The sequence below is a fragment of the Choloepus didactylus genome, chromosome 17, assembly GCF_015220235.1.
Source record: "Choloepus didactylus isolate mChoDid1 chromosome 17, mChoDid1.pri, whole genome shotgun sequence".
Taxonomy (NCBI): domain Eukaryota; kingdom Metazoa; phylum Chordata; class Mammalia; order Pilosa; family Megalonychidae; genus Choloepus; species Choloepus didactylus.
This window is the reverse complement of record NC_051323.1, coordinates 60,821,562-60,845,971: the sequence shown is the minus strand read 5'-3', so window position 1 is coordinate 60,845,971 and position 24,410 is coordinate 60,821,562. Positions and strand designations below refer to the sequence as shown.

The window sequence follows — 24,410 nt, the reverse complement described above, 5'->3', positions numbered from 1 at the left end:
CCTCTCCTTTTACCTTTCCTGATAATCTTCATTTCTGCACTCTTCTCCAACTCTCTCTCTCCTGTCTTTTCCTATCAGCCTGTAGCACTCCCTTTAGTATTTCTTGTAGTGCCGGTCTCTTATTCACAAACTCTCTCAGTGTCTGTTTGTCTGAAAATGTTTTAATCTCTCCCTCATTTTTGAAGGAAAGTTTTGCTGGATATAGAATTCTTGGTTGGCAGTTTTTCTCTTTCAGTATCTTAAATATATCATGCCACTGTCTTCTTGCCTCCATGGTTTCTGCAGAGAAATCTGTACATAGTCTTATTGACTTTCCCTTGTATGTGATGGATTGCTTTTCTCTTGCTGCTTTCAGAATCCTCTCTTTGTCTTTGACATTGGACAATCTGACCAGTAAGTGTCTTGGAGTAGGTCTATTGGGATCTATTCTATTTGAGGTACGTTGTACTTCTTGAATCTCTAATTTTCTGTCTTTTATAAGAGTTGGGAAATTTTCAGTGAATATGTCTTCTATTACTCTTTCTGCCCCTTTCCCCCTCTCTTCTCCTTCTGGGATACCCATAACACGTATATTTGTGCGTTTCATGTTGTCACTCAGCTCCCTAAGACCCTGCTCATATTTTTCCATTTTTTTCACCATCTGTTCTTTTGTGTGTATGAATTCAAATGACCTGTCTTCCAGTTCACTGATCCTTTCTTCTGCCTGTTCAAATCTACTGTTGTGTCCCTCCATTGTGTTTTTCATCTCCTCCATTGTGGCCTTCATTCCCATGAGTTCTGCCATTTGTTTTTTTAAGTTTATGAATTCTTCTTTATGGTCAGCCAGTGTCTTCTTTATATCCTTCAGCTCTTTTGCTATATCTTCCTTCATTTCATCAAATTTATTTAGCATTAGTTGCCTCCACTCCTGTGTCTCAGCTGAGCTATTAGTTTGTTCCTTTGGCTAGTCCATGTTTTCGTGTTTCCTGGTATGGCTTGTTATCTTAAGTTGTCTAGGCATCTGATTCTCTTGATTAGTTTATTTTGGAGCTTGCTTTCTGTCTTTTACCTAGTGGTTTTCTTGTTGGTTGGCTTTGTTTTCTGGCCTCTGTTATTCAGTTCAACTTATTCTAGACCTCTAACTTAGGTTCTATTTAGTTGATCAGAATTTTTCCCCTCTTGTTTTTTCTGTTTCTTGCTCTGCCTCTATGTAACCTTTTTGTGAGTGGGTCTCCTCAGATATGGTCGACCCTAGTCAGATTTTCCCAGTCTAGTGAGGCCCAGGTCTCATTGGGAGGGTATGGAGTTTTCCTGAGAATGAGACCCTCCTATGAGGCCTTTAGAATTGGTGCTTTTCCTCTCCTGTCCAGCAGGTGGTGCTTGCCAGCCCGCAGCTCCCCCACCAGTGTAAGGAGGTGTGGAGCCTTTAGTTCTCCTGGTGACTCTGATCCTGTCAGGGGCGTGGCTGACTGAAGCTGGAATCTGAATTCCAGCCCCTGGGGTCTGAATTCCCAGAAGGAGGACTGCCAGTTGAGCTGGGCCTCCCTCCACTCTCCCAATCCTCAGAACTCCAGTTGTCTCTCAGGGGCACTATTCCCTTCTCCCCTCTCCTCTTTGGGGCCTCTCCAGGTAGATTCCTTGGTCAGCCTGAGTTGCCAATTAAAGACGGGGGTGGAGGCCTTCAGTAGTGAATACAGAATTCAAAGACACTGTGGGTACTCTGTCTCCTCTCAAGCCCAGCCTAGTCCCTCAACCTGGGCTTTCCGATAGAAAATAACCACATATATTACTTTTAGATTTAAAAAAAAAAGGAAAAAAAAAAAAGAAAAAAGAGTCTCTTTTAAGAGTCTTTCCCCAGCCTGGAAGTTTTGTCAGTGTCAGAATAGAGCATTTAAAGGTATGCTTTGGGCTATTGTCTGATAATTACTCTCCAACCGCTTCAGTTCCACCCCTGCCGGGGGCTATTGAAATGCAAAAAGATAAGGGATCAGTGAGAAGCCAGAAGGGAGGAAATGTAAGGGAAAAAAAAAAAAATGGCTTTTTTGGAGTCTGGGAATGGGTGCCCTCTTTTACGTGCCCCCACTTCTTGGATCCCAGCCCTTCTTTAGCACCCCAGCTCCCAAACTTAGTTAATTAATTTGTTAATTAATTCTGCAGTTGAGGCTGGGTTGAGCCTCCCTTCTTGCCCTCAGCAGATTGCTGTTTTTTGTTTTTTTTTTTTTTTCCCCCTCCTTTCAGGGAGCCGGCAGCAAGACAGTCTGTGAGGTCTGGGTGGGGAGGGGCACCAGACCCCTGGTCCGGGGAACTTACAGTGTTCGCTGCGATCTCAGCTTTTCCTCCAATTCCAAACTTGTGTCCAATGTGTGACTGGTTACTGGAGACCCCGAAAACACTGTTTCATATAGTTCTTGGGTAATTGCCAGCTGCTCTAGGGGAGAGACGAAATTCTGCAACTCACCACTCCACCATCTTGCCCCGCCTCCTCAAATTTATTTGGAAAGGCAGGGTGCCTCAAATAGCTAAAAACATCTTGAGAAAGAAAAGTGAAGTGGGAGGTCTCACACTACCTGACTTTAAAACATATTACAAAGCTACAGTGGTCAAAACAGCCTAATACCGGCATAAAGATAGGTATACCAACCAATTGAGTGTTCAGAAATAGATCCTCTCATTTATGGACAATTGGTCTTTGAAGGTGGTCAAGTCGACTCAACTGGGACAGAGTAGCCTCTTCAACAAATGGTGTTTGGTGAACTGGATATCCATATCCAGAAGAAAGAAAGAAGACCCCTACCTCGCTCTTTATACAAAAATTAAGTTGAAATGGATCAAAGACCTAAACATTAGAGCTAAGACCATAAAAATTTTAGAAGAAAATGTAGATCTTATGATAGGAGGTGGTCTCCTAGACCTTACACCCAAAGCGCAAGCAATGAAAGAAGAAATAGATAAATGGGATTGCCTCAAAATTGAAAACTTTTGCTCATCAAAGGACTTTGCAGGAAAGTAAAAAGGCAGCCTACACAATGGGAGACAATATTTGAAACCCATGTATCAGATAAGGGTTTAATATCCAGAGTATATAAAGAGATTGTACAACTCAACAACAAAAAGACAAACAACCCAATTTAAAAATGGGCAAAAAACATGGACAGACACTTTTCCAAAGAGGAAATACAAATGGCTCAAAAACATTTGAAAAGATACTCAATTTCACTAGCTATTAGGGAAATGCAAATCAAAACCACAGTGATATCTCACACCTAATAAAATGGCTGTGCTGGTTTGGCTCTGTTATGTATCCCAGAAAAGACTAGGCTCTTTTAATACAGTCTTGTGGGTGTAGACCTATTGTGGGTAGGAACTTTTGATTAAACTGTTTCCATGGAGATGTGACCCTGCCCATTCAAGATAGGCCCTACTCCCCTTGCTGGGGTCCTCTATGAGAGGATAAAAGACAGAGACATTTTGAAGAGAGCTCAGAGACACTTAGACAGAAACGCCCTGGAAGAAACAAGCAGACAGCCAAGAGAAGCTAAGACAGAAGCTAAGACAGAAGCCCAGAGACATTTTGGAGAAAGCCACGGAAACCAGAAGCCAAACCCAGGACGGGACCAGCAGACTCCCACCACGTGCCTTCCCATATGAAAGAGGAATCCAAGGTGCCATTGGCCTTTCTTCAGAAAAGCTATCTTCCTGTTGATGCTTTAATTGGGACATTTTCATGGCCTTAGAACTGAAAATTTGTGAACTAATTAATCCCCATTGTAAAAGCCAATCTATTTCTGGTCTATTGCATTTTGGCAGCTTTAGTAAGCCAAAACAATGGCCATTATTAAAAAAAAATTTTTAAGACAGAAAACTACAAGTGTTGGAGAGGATGTGGAGAAAGATTTACACTTATTCACTATTGGTGGGAATGTAGAATCGTGCAACTGCTTTGGAAGGCAGTTCAGTGGTTCCTCAGGAAGCTGAGTATAGAATTGCCTATTATCCAGCAATCCCATTACTAGGCACACACTCCGAAGACCTGAAGGCTAGGACACGAATGGACATTTGCACACCGATGTTTATAGCGGCATTATTCACAATTACCAAGAGATGGAAACAGCCCAAATGTCCATCAACAGATGACTGTATGGTCTCACTAATATGAACTAACTATAATGAGCAAACTCTGAGCGTTAAAGTTAAGAACACAGGTTATCAGGAGGTAGGAAGAGGGTAGAGTTTGGGCATTTGATGGTGAAGGAGTACAGAATGTTCAACAGGATTGATTGTAAAGATCAAGAAATGGATAGCACAATACTATTTGATGGTAGCACAATATTTTAAGTATAATGAACAAAGATGAGTGTGAATATGGTTGAAAGAGGAAGGCTAGGGACATGTATGACACCAGAAGGAAAGACAGAGGATAAAAACTGGAACTGTATAATTTAGCAAAAACTAGAGTGGACAATGATGGTGATTAAATGTAGAAATATAAGAAAATTTTTACATGAGGAAGAACAAGTGAATACCAACATTGCAAGGTGTTGAAAATGGGATGGTGTATGGGAAAAAATACAATCAATGCAAACTAGGGTCTATAGTTAACAGAAACATTGTAATATTCTTCCATTATTCGTAACAAAGGCAGTATACCAAAGCTAAATGTCAATAGAGGAGGATATAAGGGAGGGAGAGGTATGGGATTCTTCTTGTTGTTATTGTTTCTCCTTTTTTATTTTTTAAAATTCTTTATTCTTTTATTTTTTTTCCTCGTCTTGTTTTGCAGAAAAAAAATGGAAATGTTCTCCTATAGATTGTGATGGTGAAGGCATAACTATGTGATTATACTGGGAGCTGTTGGTTGTTCACTTATGATGGATTGAACGGTGTGCAGATAAAACTGTTTAAAAAATAAACAGAAAGGTACAAGTGCTGGAGAAGCTGTGGAGAGAGGGTTGTACCTATTCACTGTTGGTGGGGATGTAGAATGGTGCAGCCCCTCTGTAGGGCAGTGTGGTGGTTCCACAGGAGGCTAAACATAGGGTTGCCGTATGATCCTGAAACCCTGTTATTTGGTATATACTTGGAAGAACTAAAAGCAGGGCCACAAATAGGCGTTTGCACACTGGGGCTTATGGCAGCAGGATTCAGGATTTGAATGAATGGAGGTGGCCTAAGGGTACAATGACAGGTGAATGGAACGACAAACTGTGATGTATACACAGAACGGAATACTGAGTGACTTCAAGAAGAAATGAAGTTGTGAGTCATGCAACTAGCTGAATGAACCTTGAGGACGTTATGTTGAGTGAAATAAGCCAGAAATGAAAGGACAAATATTTTAAGGTCTCACTAATATAAACTAACTCTGATGAGCAAATGCTGAGAATAGAATTCAGGGGCATAGGTTATCAGAGCATGGAATGTGGGCAGAGATTGGGCAATCAACGATACAGGAGTACAGAATGTTCAATAAGGCATATTGGAAAGGTTCCTAGATTGTAAGCTTTTACAGTAGTCACATCTGTTCCTGAGTTTTAACTGTTATTTAAGAGATGTTTATTTGATATAAAATTTATATTTTCTGTGGCACACTTTCTAATTTAACCTGTATGGTCAGTTTTTTAAATGACACAATTACATGGGACCTTGAATAGGGGGTGAGGTCTGGTTGGTTTGTGCAGGTTAGCATGAAACCCCAGAGGTGTAAGTCTCCCTGACAACATGGGACACGACTCCCAGGGATGAGCCTAGCCCTGGCATCATGGGATTGAGAAAGCCTTCTTGACCAAAAGAGAGAAAAGAAATGAAACGAAATAAAGTTTCAGTGGCTGAGAGATTTCGAATAGAGTTGAGAGGTCATTCTGGAGGTTATTCTTATGAATTACATAGATATTCCTTATTAGTTTCTAGTGTATTAGAATAGCTAGAAGGAAATTCCTGAATCTGTTGAACTTGATTGAGCAGACTTGATTCTTAATGATAATTGTATAACTATATAGCTTTTATTGTATGACTGTGTGATTGTGAAAACCTTGTGACTGATATTCCCTTTACCCAGTGTAAGGGCAGATGAGTAAAAAAAAAAAAAAAAAAAAATAGGAGAGTATAAGGGGTATGGGATGCTTTGGGTGTTCTTTTATATTTTTATTTTTATTTTTTTCTTTATTTTGGGGTAATGAAAATGTTCTAAAATTGATTGTGTCAATGAACACACAACTATACGATGATACTGTGAACCGCCGATTATATACTTTGGATGTACCATATGGTATGGGAATATATCTCAATAAAATTGCATTAAAAAAGGAGTAGTCTTCAGGTGAATTGGAAAGATTGACTAAGGGCGAGAGAATTAAAGCTCTCAGAGTCCTAATGGCCATTGTACAGAAGGCTAAAGAACTTGTTTTCATCTTTTAAATTTTTCTACTCCAAATTTTCAACTAAATACATTAGAGAATTTTCCCCACCTTTAAAATATGTCTGCAGTTTTATCATGAGGACCTAGCTTATGTGACTACCTCCGTGAAGCCATTTCAGACTCCTCCAGATAACTCTGAGAATTCTAGCCACTTTGGCTTTCCCAAATCCTCTACCCCGTCATGTCCACTCGAGGAGATTGCCAGCCTCCGTTTGTATTTTCCCTTCCTGTGCTGTGGCGTGGAAATCCTCTCTGGTCTGGAAGGTGAGCTGGTGATTGCCCCAGCTTATTGACCAGATTTAAATCTTTCCTGCTACCCTTTGTTTTCTATTATTCCCCATCAGGTTTTTGTGTATTTTCGTCTTCTCTCCTTTTAGTTTTTGCACAAATCGAGTAGTTTTTTATGATTTCTTCTCCTTTCCACTGTAGGCTTATTATTTCTAACTCTTGTTTATAATCTTTAGCTTAAAGGTTTACTTTCAAATTTATATGTCTATACATATAGCATGAAAATATCACAACAGTATATTCCATTTCCTCCCATCTATCCTATGTACAATTGTCATACATTTTACTCTTACATATATTATAATCCCAACAATACTGTTTCTATTTTTAATCATTTTTCAAAAGCATTAAAAATGAGAAAAAGTATAATTTATATTTACCCTCTTAGCTACCATTTCCAGTATTCTTTATTTCTTTATGGAGATCCAAATTTCCACTTAGGAGCGTATCCCTTCTGCTGTGGAATGTCCTTTAATATTGCTTTTAGTGCAGATCTGCTGGCAATCAGCTCACTCAGCCACTCAGCTCTAATTTGTTTGAAAAAATCTTTATCTTGCTTTCGTTTTTGAAATACATTTTTGTGTGTGTGTGATAGCATTCTGGATTTGCTTTTACCATTTTGTTTATTTCTTCCAATACTTTAAATATAATATTCCATTGTCTTGGGTCTTGCCTACAAGAAGTTTGTTCTCATTTTTTACGTTGTTTTTGTTCCACAGTATTTCTTTTTTCTCTGGCTGCCTGCAGGATTTCCTCTTTGTCTTTGGTTTCAACAGTTAGACTATGATATATGTTAGGTGTATTTGTCCTTGTATTTATCCTGCTCTCTTAGCTCCTTAAATTTGTGACGTGTGGTCTTTCATTAATTTTGGGAAAAGTCTCAACCATTATCTCTTCAAATGTTTCTCCTGCCACAATCCCCCCCATCCCTCCATTCTGGGACTCCAATTACAAATACATTATACTGTTTAATAATATCCTGCACTTCACCCTTTTTTCTCTCTGTGACTAAAATTGGATTATTTCTACTGACCTATCTTGAGTTTATTGATTCTTTCCTCTGCTATATCCAGGCTGCTAAACCATCAAAGAAATTCTCCATCCTTGATACTATGAGGATATTTTCCTAATGTTTCTATTTGATTGTTTCTGTTTTCATTGTTCTATAGATACTTTTCATCTGTTCATACAGTATCCACTTTTTCCTCTAAATTCTTTAATGTATTACTCATAGTTATTTTACAGTCTCTGGTAGTTTTAACAACTGGGTCATCTCTTTGTGTGGTTCTGTTGACTGCTTTATCTCTTAATGGTGTCTTTTTTTTCCTTTTGCTTTTTTGGTGTTTTTCCTAATTTTTTTATTGAATACCAAACATAATCTATAAAAGAACAATAGACACTCAGGTAAATAGAATTTACACCCAGAATTAAGAATGCCTTTTCCATCAGGCCAATATCGAGTGGAGGGTGAGGGAGGGACGGGATTGAGTCATTCTAGCTGGCTGGGTTTGGAGCCTGATTTGCTATATTCACTTATACTGCAGCACACCATTCAAACTCCTCCGATGATGGGCTGCTGCTTCCCGGGCTTAGCTTGAGGCCTGGAGTGCCAGAGGGATCACTCACTGTTGCTCTCTACCCTCAGCTTTCATCAGACCCTGCATGCCTGTGCCTCAGAGGGGTCTGTCTTTATGCCCCCTGCCCTCCACCCCGAGGGGTAGGCGGCTATTGATTGTCACTTGGTGTGAGATGTAGTGGAGGCTCCAGGGGCCTGGACTGCAGCACTGGGGATTTCTCAACATTTCTGCTCTTCATCCTCCCCATCCCCATAGCCAAACCCCTGTCTGTGGGAAGTCTCCAAGAGAGCTGCTTCTCCTCCACAACGCCAGGGGTAGCAGACCTCATCTTGGATTCTGGGCCTGAATGTTCTCCTGTTCTTCCCTCAGGGGCAGACAGCTTTTGCTTCTACACCTCCTTTAGCGTCAGTGGAAGATTGCCTGGACTGGGCAATTTCCTGCCCCTCCCCTGTGACAGACGCTGATGCTTGTTGCTCAGTGCGAGGCTTACGATGGGGACAGGTGGATTGTCTGCCTTGCCCCCCACCTCCAGAGAGGGAGAAATTTTGCTTCTACCCCTTTCTCAGTGGCATTATAAGTTTTCCTGAGATTGAGGTAGGGAGGGTTTCCTGACCTCTCCTCTCCCATGATATTTTAAAATTTATCCCCTTCCCCACCCCAGAAGCTTTGTATAAGAGAAGGGTCTTCTGTGATTTTGCAGCACCCTCTCAGATCTGCTTCCCTATCTTTCTTATAAACTCCACATGGAGGTTCAGGTGAAAATCCTGACAAGTGAGTATAGACCAAGGTGACCAACTCAGCCTTGTCTGCCCTGGATGCTCGTGGTTTTAGCACTGAAAGTCCTGTGTCCCAGGAACACATTCCTCCCTTCTTTCCTACTCCCATATGCCAAAAACGAATTAGTTGTGTGCCCCACTTCACCCTCTCAAATTCAGTTTTCCTGGTGCCTTCCTATCTAAGCTCTTTAAAGGGCTCAAGAAAAGTTAAGATTTTATAAATTACCTGGCTTTTTCTCACTGTTGGGGTAGGAATGATGATCTCTTTGGGCTTTCTACATCCCAAGTAGAAGCAAAACTCCTTGGCCCTTTGGCTTTCAAAGAATTGAGCACCAGTATTAGACCATTGTCCTTGTGGCAGGACATTATAGGAAGCTGCACAAAATTAACCACCCTGTGTCTATTATGAAGATATTCCCACAAATGTAGTTTCTCACATCTTACGGGAGAGAAAATTACCATGAGTCTCAGCACCAGCAATAGTTGTGCCCCCTGATCAACTAGTTCCTTAAAAAAAAAAAAAAAATCTTATGGATACTGCAAACTTAGGAACTGATCATTTCTTTCATTATTTGGAAGCCTCAGCATCAAGTACAAATCACTATAAACAATTTTTTTAATGAAATAGTATCTAAGAAGCAACTTGTGACAAATTAATGCATTAATTAATGAAGTTTAATTCATTTTTATGGTATCTGCTTTCTAAGCAACACTTAAAACAAAATGCACCCCTATAGAGAGGACTCCTTTGCTTCGGGGCCTCTGTAGTAAAGGAAGACAAAGACCATGAAAAAGGGAAAACCCTGGGGGGTGTGCACTCCTCGGGAGGCTCCTCATGGAACTTGGATGTCACCACACACTTCTCAGAAGAATTACTTCACCCCATTCACAAGTGTCCCTGAACAGGCTTAAAACCATCTTTATGAGGTGAGCAGACAGAAATACAATTAAATTATTTATTGTGAGGCACAGCCACATGGCTTGTGTTTAAAAAACTCAGTTCCTTCTCTTATGACAAAGGAGAGCTTATCCTCTTCCAGAGGGACTTCTTTCCTTGGGAGCATTTTAGGAAGGGGTCAGGTTTACCCATCGGGGCACAAGGACGGGAAGAAGCCCGTTCTTTCAGGGGAGTCCATCCTCTCCCAAGGCCCACTGCCAGCTTGATTACCAACTCCTCTGCCCTCCCATATTTACTCCCCACTTATAGCTGCCTACATAACTCTTCTCATAGAACTGTCTGCTCGCTCTCTCTGTTCTCCTCGTCCCAGCCAACCTGCCATCTGCGAGAGGATATTGGATATCACTTAACTAGACCCTGACTACACTGAGCAAAGCCAGAAGCTGGATCCTAAAAGGACAGGATTAAAGGAAATAACACAGCTTGGTGCATTCTTTAACCTTCCCCCACAATTCATCTCATTCCCAAATCCCAAGCCAGGTTGGTAGGAAGAAATGAGACACAATACACAGAACACATAGAACCTCTTACAATCACAACTCAGTGGGCTCATAGAGAAGAGAGGTTGACAAATCTCTTACTCAGAAATTAAATCTCCTCAATGGGCTATTAAATCATCCATGCACCAACATTGTCATCTGGCTCCAAGCCCCTTCTTTTATCACAGGTTGGTGTAGATGCTATTAAACAATCAGCAGCCTTGTCCAGAAGGTTTGGTTTTACATTTGAGTGCACTGTTTATTTGCTTTGCCTGGACCTCAGCCCTTGGCCTCTGAGAGCATCAAAAGGCCAGGCAGGAGAGGAAGTGGCTCCTCATGAGTTCATTCCTTCACGAGCTGTGGGTTTGCTCCTCTCTTCTTATGAGATTGCCATGAGGTTACCACACAGATTCAAGACAGCTATTGCAAAACTGCAGGGCAGTAAAATCAAAAGTTTATTAATTTGTTCCTGAAAAGATTTAAGCCACCTAAATCATCATTTAATTACAGATTTCTCATTAGAGTTCTTTTTCCCTTTTAGATTACAGTGGAGCCAATGTTGCTCCCTATGAAGATAAGTGTTGGGGATAAAGGGAGTTTGTGACTTGAAATCTTTTCCAGATGGAGCACAGATGCAACCTGAACTCCTTCTAGATGGTAAAACCCATTTTGCCAAATAGGCTTGTGACAAGGGCATCAGCCTGATCTGCCCCCAGTAGGAAGAAACAGATTACACTCAAGCATGCACATGACAACTGGTGTGTGTCTGAACTGTGGCACAGCATTTACACTCCAGCTCTTTTCCTCCTGCATGAGTTCTTTAAAAATCTAAATGGCAGCCCCTAAAAGGCAAGAATCATGTCTAATTCAACGATATCCTCCCACCTCCTAATGTTTTTCATGTCATAAACACTCAATAAATGATTGTTGAGTGACGATCACATTCAGGCCTTAAAATGCATACCCATCTGGGTCAGTTGCGCTGGGTGTCCCTTGGGAAAGCCTGCTGAGACTTGAGAAAAGAAAGACCGCTGAGCCTCCAAGAGACAAGTTAAGATGGCTCTTAGTCCCAGCTGTGTGATCCTGGGGAGGCATTTTAGCTCTGTGGGTCTCAGTTTCCCCATCTATAATAGGAACAATTCAGACGAGCCAATGTCCAAGCTCTGCTTCGGCCCTTAAGTCTAAGTTCTGAGAAACAAACAAAACACCACAATACCTTCTACACGGTCACCAGGGAAGCCCTCACTCCATGAAGGCTCCAGCAAAAGAAAGATAGAGCATCTCATCAGCTAAGACATGGTTGTATTACTTCAACTTAAACCATTCTACAGAAACCTAAATCCACCATATTGTTTTGTTGCACTCTATTTTTAGGAAAAATGGGAACTGTGTTTAGGGATGAGCACACATTGAGACTTTGTAAATAAGTGTTCTATTTACTTACACATCCTAGCCCTAAACAAAGAAAACTGGGATTGAAAATAAGGGCTCTAGCGTTATCAAAGGAAGACGTAAGCTTACACGGTGTTCACGCTACACCATCTTTAAATTCAGTTATACAATCATCTTAATTTGAAAGGTTTTTTTCTTTCCAATTATGTAAATTGCCTTATTAAATCAGGGGTAGCCTAAATAAAATTCTATAAGGTACTCCCATGGAAAAACATGTAATTACAGAATAGCAGTTTTGTCCCAAGGTTGAGAATACTGGGCAAATAGTAGCTGCCATTTATTGAGTACCTATTACATTTCAAGAACTGGCCTGGTCTTTGTACATGGCAATGAGATAGAGGATTTAAGAAAGGCAGTTTTCAATGTAATGGAGAAAACAGGAAGTCTTTTATTTCACAGAGCCCAAATTAAACCTTTAGATTTACTTCACTGGGTGTGTTTCCCCAGCCCTGTGTATTCCTGAACACCTAGAGAGACATCTAACCCAAACACATTTATCTGAACCTTTACTGTACCTCCTTGGAGACCTGAACCGTGGATGATAAATTCTGTGTCAAACTTATTTGTTATTTTCAGCTCAGGGCCTCTAATTTCCAGTTGGCAAAACAATGGGAGAATAGAAGAAAGGAAGCAACACTAAAACAGAAAAAAACAGGTTGCAGGTGGTGAGGGGTGGGGGGAGGGACCATAGCACAACACCTTGTTTAAAAATAAAAAATAAACTCCACAAGTTCGGAGATCTTTTAATTCAAACTACTTAACCATGATTTAAGAGGCATTTAAGAAACAGCATAGACATTTATTTATATTATTACAAAGTGTACTTTTCAGTAATCTACCCCATTCTCAGATCTTTGGAGTTTTCGTGTGTCTTACTTACATTGTGGGTTTCTGTACTGGGCACTGCATCTGATAAAACTGGTGGTCATTTCTCACAGGGGCTTGCTAAATATGGCCAATGTTTGCCAGTGCTTGCCTGGACCTGAGGAGACAAATATTTTCATACATTCTGTTTATGAGGGTTCAGCCCCTTTCTTAGAGAGCACAACGTCCCAAGCTCTCGTGTTGGGAGAACCCTCCACGGGGATTACAAACCCAGTCCCAGTTCTTACATGGGAATGCAGGCTCAGTGCGGTCAGAGCCGCCAAATTTTCAAGGCAAGTAGAATACCAGAGTTTGATGTAGAAAGCTACTAATTTTTAAATTTTGGAAACTGAATGTAAAAAAAAAAAAAAAAATCAAAGCATGTGCGAAACCCTGTCTGAGCCAAACAAAACAGGTTTTCTGCCCAGATGCTTCCCCCGGCTGCAGCCTCTGCCCTCGGGACATTCAGTGGCTGGTTCTCACACCACCCCCAGGAGATGCCACCTCGAGCAGGTCCGAGGACCTGGATGAAGAGAGTCCACAAGAGACAAGTTGCTCAGAGCTTCCAGCGACTTCACTGTCATTGCAGCTGTCTCCTCAAGGCAAGCAGGATAAATCTCATCCATTAATTTCCCTTAATTGCCACTTTCTCATTAATTGGATATTCCCACCAGTATTCAAGAATATGAGATTGTGCAATGTCTGTTGTAAAATACTTCTTTATTCTTTCAACAGTTATCCAGGGCCATTACTTTGCCTTGTAGTCATTAAAACCCAACCTTCAATAAAACCCATATCAATTTTCTGGGTTAGGCCAGTTCTCTAATCAGAATTAAGAAGTCTTTAGGAAGAGAAAGGAACTCATCGAGTAACACTGCACGTATTTGAAACTGAAGTCAATACATTTTCAGCAATATGAAGAGAGGGCTCCTCTAGTAAGACCTACTTAATAATTTCACATGTTTCTTGATTAAGTAAGGAAAAGGAAGACTTGACTTCATTATTTTCTTTGGGGAGGAGGTTTGCTCTGTGCCTGTGTGACCTCAGAATTTAAATCTCTGCTAATTTGTATAGATGTGAAATGTATACCTTTAATAAATTCTGTGAGCACTGCCTCCAGCCCAAAACTTTCTTGAGTACAGAGCTGTTCTGCATTGATATAGAGCAGGTATAAAGCAACATACACTTGTATCTCCCAACAAAAAAAATATGTTGGGGAAGTTTTGCACTTTCTAGGAGGGAAAGCTAAGAGGCTAATGTCTCCATGTGGGAAGGGACTTGTTGAAGCATCAGTGGATGAGGACAGAGCCAGGGAGGGAGAGCATGCAAAGGAGAGCACCAGTCAGAATTCCCAGGCCAGCTGTCAGGATACCAAGAGGCCTATTACTATATCTACAGTGGAACTTTACAAGTTACAGTTCAGCAGCTTGATGGTTTTCGCTGGTATTGTGGCAGTTGCTCCTTTTCAAATTCAGTTTCTTTAAAAGATGAATGGAATAAGGACCTTCCGAGATTTAGGGTAGTCCTTAAACATCTTGAGGTAGAACCTAAGAGACATGAAAGGAATAAATATAAATGTGTTCAAGCAATGGTCAACAGTTAAATTTTGCTATATCTGAAATCCATGTTACAAGCCAACCTACAGTTATCCAGAGCCTTACTACTGAAGAAGGTCACTCGTCCACCTTCTTTCTCTTTCCAACAGCCTATCTCTTGTCAACTTTGAAGCTTCTTAGTCCTGCCATGAATGCACGGGGTGGGGGTGGGGGGCAGAGAGGGCGAAATAAGCCAGAAACAAGGACCCATTTGGACTCAGCTGAAAAATATGCCCAAGACCCCAAAGATGATGGTGTGATTAAACCTAGGGAACTGGCAGGGGTCCCAGGAAAACAGCCCTTTACAAGGTCTGGGCAGTCCAAGAAAGTACTACCTGTAAAAAGGCTTTTATTACCAGGCTGTCTGTCCTCTTAACTCATTGAAGCTGGCAGCCCTGAAGTTATAATCAAGAAGATACACTTTTGTTAAAGTATCTTAGTTAGAATTGAGGGACAAATTACATATTGCAAGAGGCGGCTGCTTTTTGGTGATGTGATTGGAGGGGACTGGTGGCTGCCTGGGCGGTGAACCCTGCCCATGCTTTATAGGAGTCTCGACAAAGCCCAGAGAGCCCTACAAAAAAAATGCCCTCTGGCCCTCTCTCTGGGGCCATTTGACAACAGCATAGAGCCTCAGTTTGGGATTTTGTTTTGTTACACCAGCTGGAAACTTCTGGTGGAATTGCTGCGCCTTCCCTGACCAAGCATGACTAATTCCACACTTTTCGGGGCCTCCACTTGCTGGGATGATGCCCACTCTGACCCCCTACTCCTTCTCTGCCTCGGGTGAACAGCAGAGTCCGCTTGAAGAGGTGAGAACTGTTTCGTTTACCCTCCTGTAGGCTAGGGACCCCTGCTGCCCCTTCCCCGCGGATCTAGTTGGTGACAAGACCAGGCCAGCGGGTGAGCTGTTGTTTCATTCATTTCGGACAGAGAAAGGAACCCACTCAATTTTACCTTCAAAACCACAAAATTAGTCACTAGCTAGACTAAAACCCCTAGGAAGGAGGTTAAGAGGTCCCCCCAAGAGGTCCCAAGTCCATTCCCCCTTTGGATTTTCCCTCTGTCTCTCCATCCACAATTACCACAGCCTTTCTCTTTCCTTCTGCCACAAAAGCCTAAATTTTAGGGAAAGTTTCTGAAGTTCACATTTGGGTTTAAAGCCTGAGAGCTTAATATGTTACCCTTTCCCTTCGAGGAATATTTTCAGTTAATGCATTCTCCCAACCCACTCCAAGTTTTGGGGGAGGGCAGTTTAGTAAAGCTTTGGGTTAGAGGATCAGAATAAAGGTTCTAACACCCTGTAATTCCGGCCGGCCCCAGAAGATGGCGCAGCCCTGCAATCACACATCAAGCAATCCTACCCTACAAAGCGTGCAACCACCTTGGCTGTGATTTATTGAGGATGGGGATGAGGCAGAGAGGGAAGTATCAAAATAAGCCCTAGTATTAGGCAAATTCCAGGGGAAATAAATCTTCTGGAGTTTCCAGGGCTCTATAAGTAACCAAACTTTTAGCACCAAACCTGGAATTAAAAAGAGCAGTCAAAAATAGCAGCTCCCTGGACACTGGCTAGTGCTTTTCCCGTGGTTCTCGATCCTGGCTACACCTCAGAAGCATCTGTAAAGCTTTGAAAAAGGGCTGGCCATGGTGTCTCCTTGGAGCACACTTTGAGAAATGCGGCTGTAGTGAAGTGAATTGAGGCATGGAACTGAAACCTCTTAACTCACCTACTGCCTCCTGCCGACCAGGAGCCATCTCCAGGTAAGCCGGCTGGGAGCACACAGACTCTGAGTTCCTGCGGACACTGCCCGGGGCCCAGGCCCTCTTGCTGGGCAGCATCTTCAACGAGGAGGGCACGGTGGCTGCCAGCAGTCACCTCAGCGCCTCTGTCTACCTGGGTTTACTTTTTCTCTTAGAAAACAATTTGTTACTATGGTTGTCATCCTACTAGATTCTCACTTTGGTAAAAGCTTCCAAACTCAGAGTTTACCAATTCAAATTATTTTATCAACCTGACCTTATAAAAATAAATATCCTAGGTTTCTAAATCTGACCCCCCTGTGCTAAAAAGCCTGTTTGCAGAAGCTACAGAGATGCTGCCACCTTTATTGAAAAGTTTACCTATGGTGGTGAAAAGCTCTCAGTCCAAGGAAACAAAGAGAGAAAAACGCAAATGCAAGTGCCGGGAGGGACCAAGTCGCCAGGGCAAAGCCGAACCATTCAACGATCTCACCGAGGAAATTAGCTCCAGAAACATATGTGAACAATCCACCTGAGTGCACAAGAGTCAAAAGGTCAATAGTCAGAACTTAATCATTGCCACATTAAGTCCTCTGCTTTATTCCAAAATAACAAGGGCAGCTGGAACGAATGTGTAGCTGGAGATGCCCTCACAGTCACAGGAGTTTGATGGAATTCTCTTGAGGGAGAAGACAGAATAAAGCAACAACAGTCTGCTGCTTTAGAATGTCCTGGAATCCGACTGTTTGATGAGCCCCATCCAAATCTCCAACAACTGCAGGACCACCAACCTGGGGCTTTAATAAAGCAAGATGTGCAGGATGTTTAGGTTTCATTTCATTCCATTATGGAAAGTTTACAGGTCATCTATTTCATGTTCACAGTCATACAAAGTAAAATTAACATGCTACATTAAGATAATACAAATCTGAACTGATGCCAGAAGTATTAGATTTCGGCATTTACTCTCCCACCTCTGCAAAGAAGTGTGCCCTGTGCAAGTTTAAAGTAGGGAGTAGGAGCTGCAGGTATTTGTCCCAGCTGAGGCTGGTATTGATTTTAAATGCTTCATTTTCTATGCAACCAAAATAATGTGTTTGAGGAGGGCTGTAGGTATTTCTACTCCCAGAACTGTATCCGGAAATCAGCACATTTCTAATGAATTAAATATATCCCCACCCAAATTTTCTGTCTCACACTAAACTGGGAAAGCTTCAAACAAAACAAATTTTTTCTTTCCATAGTTATATAATGAATACTTGCTTTAAAGTAATCATCATAATTCAATAGTTGGAAACTAATCTTGGCAATCTAGCTTTTAAGAGCTTTCTCTGCCCTTCTTTATCTAGTTATTGAGGGAAGACTTAAAATTGAAGCCCCTTGAAGTTGTCTTCCTTAAGGCTGATAATGTAGCAGTGGTTCCCTACCTGTGATTCTCCAGGTCCCAGGGGAAATGCAGAGTGACTGCAAAGCATCTGTGAATTGTCTATAAATATGTAAATGGTATATCTCTTATCTACTCTATTACTTTGCTTGGTGGGGATCTTGTTATGATTCAATGTGTTACTGAATTCATAATAGTTTTGTCATTATTTTCTTAATCAATGGATATTAACATGCACTAACATCATGTCATAATTCAGGAATGCTTTATGTAAATAAAGTGTTTTAAGACAAAAAGCGTGGGAATCACAGACCTACATGAATGCCAACCAGAATATATTGAAGGATTACTCAGACTTATTCACTCGCACCTGCTTTTATTTGTCAACCTCACACCCTGGTTTCTTGGGAACAGCCAGGATTTCAAAATAGTCTGTACCTTTATCTCCAAAATTGCATTTGTGCTTATTAGACTTCCTAACCTAATTTTTGTTTACATAAGTATCCTTTTAAGAGTATGCAAGGGGCAGGAAATATACAAGTACTTATCACTAGATAACTCTGGATCAATTGGAGAGGACAAATTTGCTGGTCATGCATTATTCAATTTTATTTACTAATCTAGGAAGGACGGACCCTCTGTGTACATGACAGTCTGATGTACTGCACTAGGTTATGGCCTATGGCCCCACCCCCACCCCCAAACCTCTCACTCTCCCCCCACCTTCTCAGTGTTGGACCCTCCTGAGGGTGCTGGGACTCTTGGGCTTCCAAGTTTAAATCAGAAATGCACGTACGCTGTGGGTGGGGTGATGGGCTGTGGAGGGGATGCCAGGGCAAGTTGGGATTACTGTGCCGTTCATGCCCTCACTGTCCCTTCTCCACTTTTTACTCACAGTAGCCTCCCTGGGACAGTCTCCCCTAGAAGAGTGGAAATCAGGAGGGTAGAGAAGACGTTACCTTGTGGGATCCTGTAGATGACTTCTCCCGGCTTCCTGAGCTGGCGCAATATGGAGTCACTCTGAATGTTGATTCCCATTCCCACAATAAATAAGAAGACACCTTGGCAATGGAGAGAGGGGGAAGAAGTTAAAAAATATATCCTGATTTTGATGTTTTTCCCACAAGCTAAGATTTTTCTTCTAAAAACGAAAAGAAGAACATTTAATTTCTAATTCTAAAGGATGGACCTAAGATATGGCAAAAAAAAAAAAAAAAAAAAGTTGGGAGGTGGGCACTTATCCCTGGTTCCAAGTTTGGGTGGAGGACTATTCTGCTTCATAGACCAAAAGGCTGAAATTTCAGCATGACATGTGATAGACGTAGGTGGGAGAGGAGAGAGAAAGAGGCAACACCATTTCCAATACTTAAATCAATAAATAGGTAAATCAACAAATAAATGACTAAATAAATAGTAAGCCCTTGGCTCATTACAAATAATCAAACTGTGGCTGACTATCTCAACAGCCAATCCCAACCCCCTTCTCCATTTTCATCCTCCACTGCAGAGGATGGAAAGCTGGAAGGTGGTCATGTGACTCAGCCCTGACAATAAGATGTAAAAGGATGTCTTTGAGGGCTTCCTTGGAAATCTTTTGCTTGTCTGATAAAAGAAGACTCTACTTCCTCCTCCTGCCCTGAATGCCAGATGTGATGCCTTGAGCAGCAGCAACTGTTGCACAACCGTGATAAAACTAACATGAGGACTAAACATGCTAAGACCAGTGGAGCAGAAAAATAGAAAGTGCCTGGGTTCTTAATTAAACCAATGCAGAAGCCACTTACCTTTGGACGCATCTGGTAATTATGTAAGACATATGAACTCTTAATTATTTAAGTCACTATTAGTTGGTTTTCTGTGATTCATTGTTGAAAGTATTTCTGACTGAACCATCCACTCATTAAAGTAAGGAGAGCTGGATCGGAGGGTTTGTCACCTAACCTACCATTTTCCACCATGGCCAGTTCACACGTGCATGTGTACACACGTGCTCTCCTTCCCTGCTCACGGGTCCAGCAGTGGCTCTGGTCTGAAGTGAGGAGAACCCAGGATCGGGGACACTGGATCTTGCATCCAACAGGCAATACCACAGCCTGGAAACACCCACGTTCCAAACAGATGCCCGAACTCCCTCTTGCCATAGTGCATTTGTGCTGATAAAAATGTATCAGGTTAAAAACTGAGTTGAATTTTTTAAATCTACTTAAACACTCGGCGGAGTTAAAGGGAAAAGCGGGAGACTTGCACCAATTATCTGTGTCCTTGGGCAAGTCACTTAACCTCTCTTGGCCTCAGTTTTCTCATCTGTGAAACAGATTTAGCAGTACCTGTCTCACGGGGATGGTGAGGATCATCCATAGGTTCACTCACTCACTCATTCACTCATTCATTCAACTAATATTTACTGAGGGCTTACTCTATGCCAAGCAACATCCTAAACACTGAGGATGCAACAATAGTCAAGAAAAAGTCAAGATTTCTGTTCTCATGGAGCTTACATTCTATTAGGAGAACATAAGGATGAAAGTGGAATTTAAAAAGTAGATTCAAATCACATAATGATTTTATTTTATTCTAAAAGTAATAGAAATCCATTGGAGGGTTTGAGATGAGAATGCCACGACGTTTTAAAAAGGCAGAGGGGAGAACGGAATCATTAGGAGGTTTATTACAGTTGTATGGGGAGAGAGGGTGGGCACTTAGATTGCAGGAAGGGGTGTTGGCAGGGGGGTGGGTGAGAAGTAGTCAGATTTACTTACCCAAGATGAAGCGAACATCTTTGAACCAGTCATCAGGGTATTCAGCACAGTAAATCAGGTAGTAGCTTTGAAGGAATCCATTTCCAAAGCAGAAGACAATGCCTCTGAAAAGGAATATAACTGGAAAAGGCCTCCCTTTAGTGAGCATTGAGTAAATAAATGTCCTGGAATAAATGGAAGAGGAAAGGTTAGGAGCCACTGGGGAAAAAAAAGAAATAAAGAAGGAAGGGAGGGAGGGAAAAAATCAGTGAGGGCAAAAGGTTTCGAACAGATAACCATATCAAACCTATTTTTAAATACCATTTTCCTTAAATTTGTAGAATGAAAGAACACAATCTGGTTCCAGAGCAAGCATTTATGCTACTATTTGTCTTGTTTCATTAAAATCCACACTAGGCACTATTTACTTACCTTATCTTACCCTTGCAGCAGCCTCAAGAGGCAAATATCACCCCCATCCAGTAGTGTATAAGTCCAACTCTATGAGTCCTGGATTGGAGATAAGCCTTTTATAAATCTAGGAGGGCAATCTAATTTATTCTGGAAGGTGGGTAAACCGGCTTACCCCAAGGGACAGTGGAATTGCATTTTGATAGAAACCACCTGACCACAGTGCTTCCCACAACATGTCACTAATGTGATTTAGCTACTGATGATGTGGCATTCCCTAGAAAATGGGCTGCAGAATACCTTATGGAAAGAGAAAAGCCCCTCTAATGCTAGGAATTATGAATCTAGAGGAGTGGAGGAGTGTATCTGTAAAATTATAGACACCCTCAAAATAAGAATTTGCCCAAGATATAATACTAAATACTAGACCACAAACTACATCCTCTTCATTACTTTTTCTAAGGTGCAATATAACATTCATACAGAAGAGCCCATTATCATATGTGGATATTTAATGAATAATTATCAAATAAATATCCACATAGCCACTATCCAGGTCAAGAAGTAGAACAGCCCATCATCCAGGCGCCGCCCAGGAGTCCCTCCCTCTTCACAATACCACCACCTCCAGAGGTAACCTCCATCTTAATTTTTGTAATAGCCTTGTCCCTTTGTTTCTTTACAGTTTTACAACATTTGTTGGTAGCTTTTAAAATATAGATTATTTAATTCCATATGAATAGAATCATACTCTATGATTCTTAGAGTATCGTCTTGTTTCTTTAACTCATCATTATATTTATGAGACTCAAGCATGTCATTGTGTAGCACTGTAGCCCCTTTACTTCCCTGCTGTATACTATTCTCGTTGTATGAATATTTTACATCAGTTCATCCATGTTACTTTGATGGGTACTTTTCATTGTTTCTAATTTGGGGCTGCTATAAATAATGCTAATATAAATAATCTTTTAATTTTTATTGTACATGTGAACTGGGGCCTATAGCAAAAGAGCAACTTGATTGATGCACTCAAGTCACAGGAGGAAAACCTGGACCAGTGGGACAAAGTGTGCCGGCTTGGATATATTATGCCCCCCAAAGAGCCGTGTTCTTTAATGCAACCTTGTAGGGGCAGATTTATTCATCTATTTATTGGGGTGTGACCTCTTGATTGAACATTTCCATGGAGATTTGACCCTGCCCATTCAGGGTAGGTCTTTATTAGTTTACTGGACTATCTCAAAGAGCTCCAGGCCCAGATGCTTGCTGATGCTGGTGCTTGGAGATGCTGGGAGATGCAGACAGAAGCCCAGAGACACTGTGGAGAAAGCCATTTTAAAACACAACCCAGGAGCAAAGGACCAGCAGATGACAGTCATGTGCCTTCCCAGCTGACAGAGGTGTTCCGGATGCCATTGGCTGTTCTTCAATGAAGGTATCCTCTTGTTGATGTCTTAGTTTGGACATTTGTATGGCCTCAGAACTGTAAATTTGTAACCAAATAAACCCCCTTCAAAAAAAGCCAATCCATTCCTGGTATTTTGCATAATGGTAGCATTAGCAAATGGGAACAAAAAAGAGAGTGACTTTCTTTCCCCCACTAGTGTTCAGTACCCTTTACCCTTTCTCGGTTCCATATTGAGGGTCTAGTTCAAGTACCATCCTATCCTTTAGTTTTTTTTATGACCTTTACTATCAAGCACAGCATCTTATGCATTGCAAGTCCTTTTGCATGGATGTAATATCAAGTCCAGTGGTTGATAGTCCAATGAAAATCTAGAAATGGATTTTGAATTTAGTTTTTAATAAATTAAATTTCCTAGATGGTATAAAAAAAGGAAGCACACACTGAAAAGCAGGTCTCCTTCCCACCCTTATTTCACAATCACCAAGTTCCCTTCCCAGAGGCAACCATTATTATTTCTTATATATCATTTTAGAGATTGACTATGTATATAAAAGCATATATGTATACAAATATACATAAGTGTTTGCATTTCTCTTATTATAAGTGAGTTTGAGCAACTTTCCTTTACTTAAAAGCTATTTGTATTTTTGTGTCTGTGAATTGTTCATTTCCCTTGCCCAGTTTTCTACTCTGTTTTCAGTTTACTCATTATTGATGGGAAATTTCTTAATATGTTAAAGAAATTAGCCCTTTAAGAAAAATTAGCTGCAAATATTTTTCCAAGTTTATCATTTGACTTTTAAGTTTTAATGGTGATTTTTGCCATGCAATTTTTTGTATGTACTGGAATTTCATTATTTGGAAATAGGGGTGAAGCCTCTAGATTTTTAAAGTAAGTTTAGAGGCTTTCCCCACTCTGAGATTTTTTTCTTTAAAATATCCATTTTCCCATTATTTTAAGGATTTTTAAAAAATGTTTAAATCTTTGACATACTTAGAATTTATCTTGTAAGAAGTTAGGAAATAATCCAATTTAATACTTTTTTTCTAATAGCTGGTCAATTTACTAAATATCTCTCCCTCAATGGTATCATTGCCACTGGTATTATATGCTAAATTACCATTTGTATTGGATCTTCCTCTAGACTCTTGATTCTGTTCCATTGATCTATTTATTGCCAGTACCACACTATTTTAATAATTTCCATTTTAAAATATGTCTTAATACTGAGTGGGGCTATTCCTCTGTCATTACTCTTTTGGGGGGTATTTTCAAGGTACTCTTTTTGTTTATTTGTTCAGGTAAACTTTGAAATCAAATTGTGGACCCCACCTCCACCCAAAATTTTGAAAATATTCTTAAATTTAAAAATTAATTAAGAGAATGAAAATGGCAGAGTTAGGACTTTCAGAAGGTAACCCCTCCATACTAGCTAAGACAAAATGGCAAAATTGTTAGAATCAACTTTTTCGGAACCCTGGAAATTAACCAAAGGCTCACAGCAACCCTGGGAGCATGTAATAAAGAAAAATGGCTGAATCTCAGTAAGAAAAGTGATCTCTGTGGCATTTTGACTTTACCCTAGGGTACGGGTTAGAAACTGTTATGTAACCCAGGAAAGGCCAAGTTCTTTTAATCCAATCTTGTAGGGGCAGACGTATTGTGGGTGGAACTTTTGAATAGATTATTTCCATGGAGATGTTACCCCACCCATTCAAGGTGGGTCTTAGTTAGTTTACTGGCATTCTCTATGAGAGGATAAAAGACAGAGACATTTTGAAGAGGGCTCAGAGAGGCACTTAGAGAGAAAATGCCCAGAGCTGACACAGACCAAAATGTTTGGAGATGCTAAGCTAAGAGATGAAGCTCAGAGTTTTTCCCAGAGAACCTAAGAGAGAACCCACAGACACTTAAGGAGAAAGCCACTGGAATCAGGAGCTGAAATCAATGCAATCCAGGAGCAAAGGACTAGCAGACACTGCCCACATGTCTTCCCAGAGGACAGAGGTGTTCCAGATAGCATTGGCGTTTTCCTCTGAGTAGGTATCTACCTCTTGATCCCGTAATTTGGACATTTTCATGGCCTTAGAACTGTAAATTTGTGAACTAATAAACCTCCATTGTAAAAGCCAATTCCTTTCTGGTAATTTGCATTCCAGCAGCTTGAGCAAACCGGAACACCTAGTCACATTCCCCAGTACCCTTCTGCAGAGCCTTGAAAAATAATTCCCAGGATTGGAGGGAACAGAATAGGGCTGGAATTCTTTCAAAGCCTCATTCCTAAAAAACAGTCATTATTTGACTTGTCTGGTGGCTCTCTAAAAGATTCAACTTAAAAG

At 40.9% G+C, this 24,410-nt stretch overlaps 1 protein-coding gene across 1 annotated transcript in view; it reads right to left on the bottom strand.

The window, feature by feature from the left end:
- Positions 1–12,663: 12,663 nt before the first annotated feature.
- The window catches only part of SRD5A2 (steroid 5 alpha-reductase 2), a 51,118-nt gene continuing 39,371 nt past the window's right edge, over positions 12,664–24,410 (bottom strand). Inside the window, exons 2-5 of the mRNA XM_037807536.1 lie at positions 20,270–20,433; positions 18,470–18,571; positions 16,508–16,658; positions 12,664–14,335 (exon numbers count right to left, since the gene is read on the bottom strand). Of these exons, the coding sequence (XP_037663464.1) occupies positions 14,269–14,335; positions 16,508–16,658; positions 18,470–18,571; positions 20,270–20,433 (484 nt within the window). The 3' untranslated portion in view covers positions 12,664–14,268. The remainder of the gene's footprint in view (positions 14,336–16,507; positions 16,659–18,469; positions 18,572–20,269; positions 20,434–24,410) is intronic.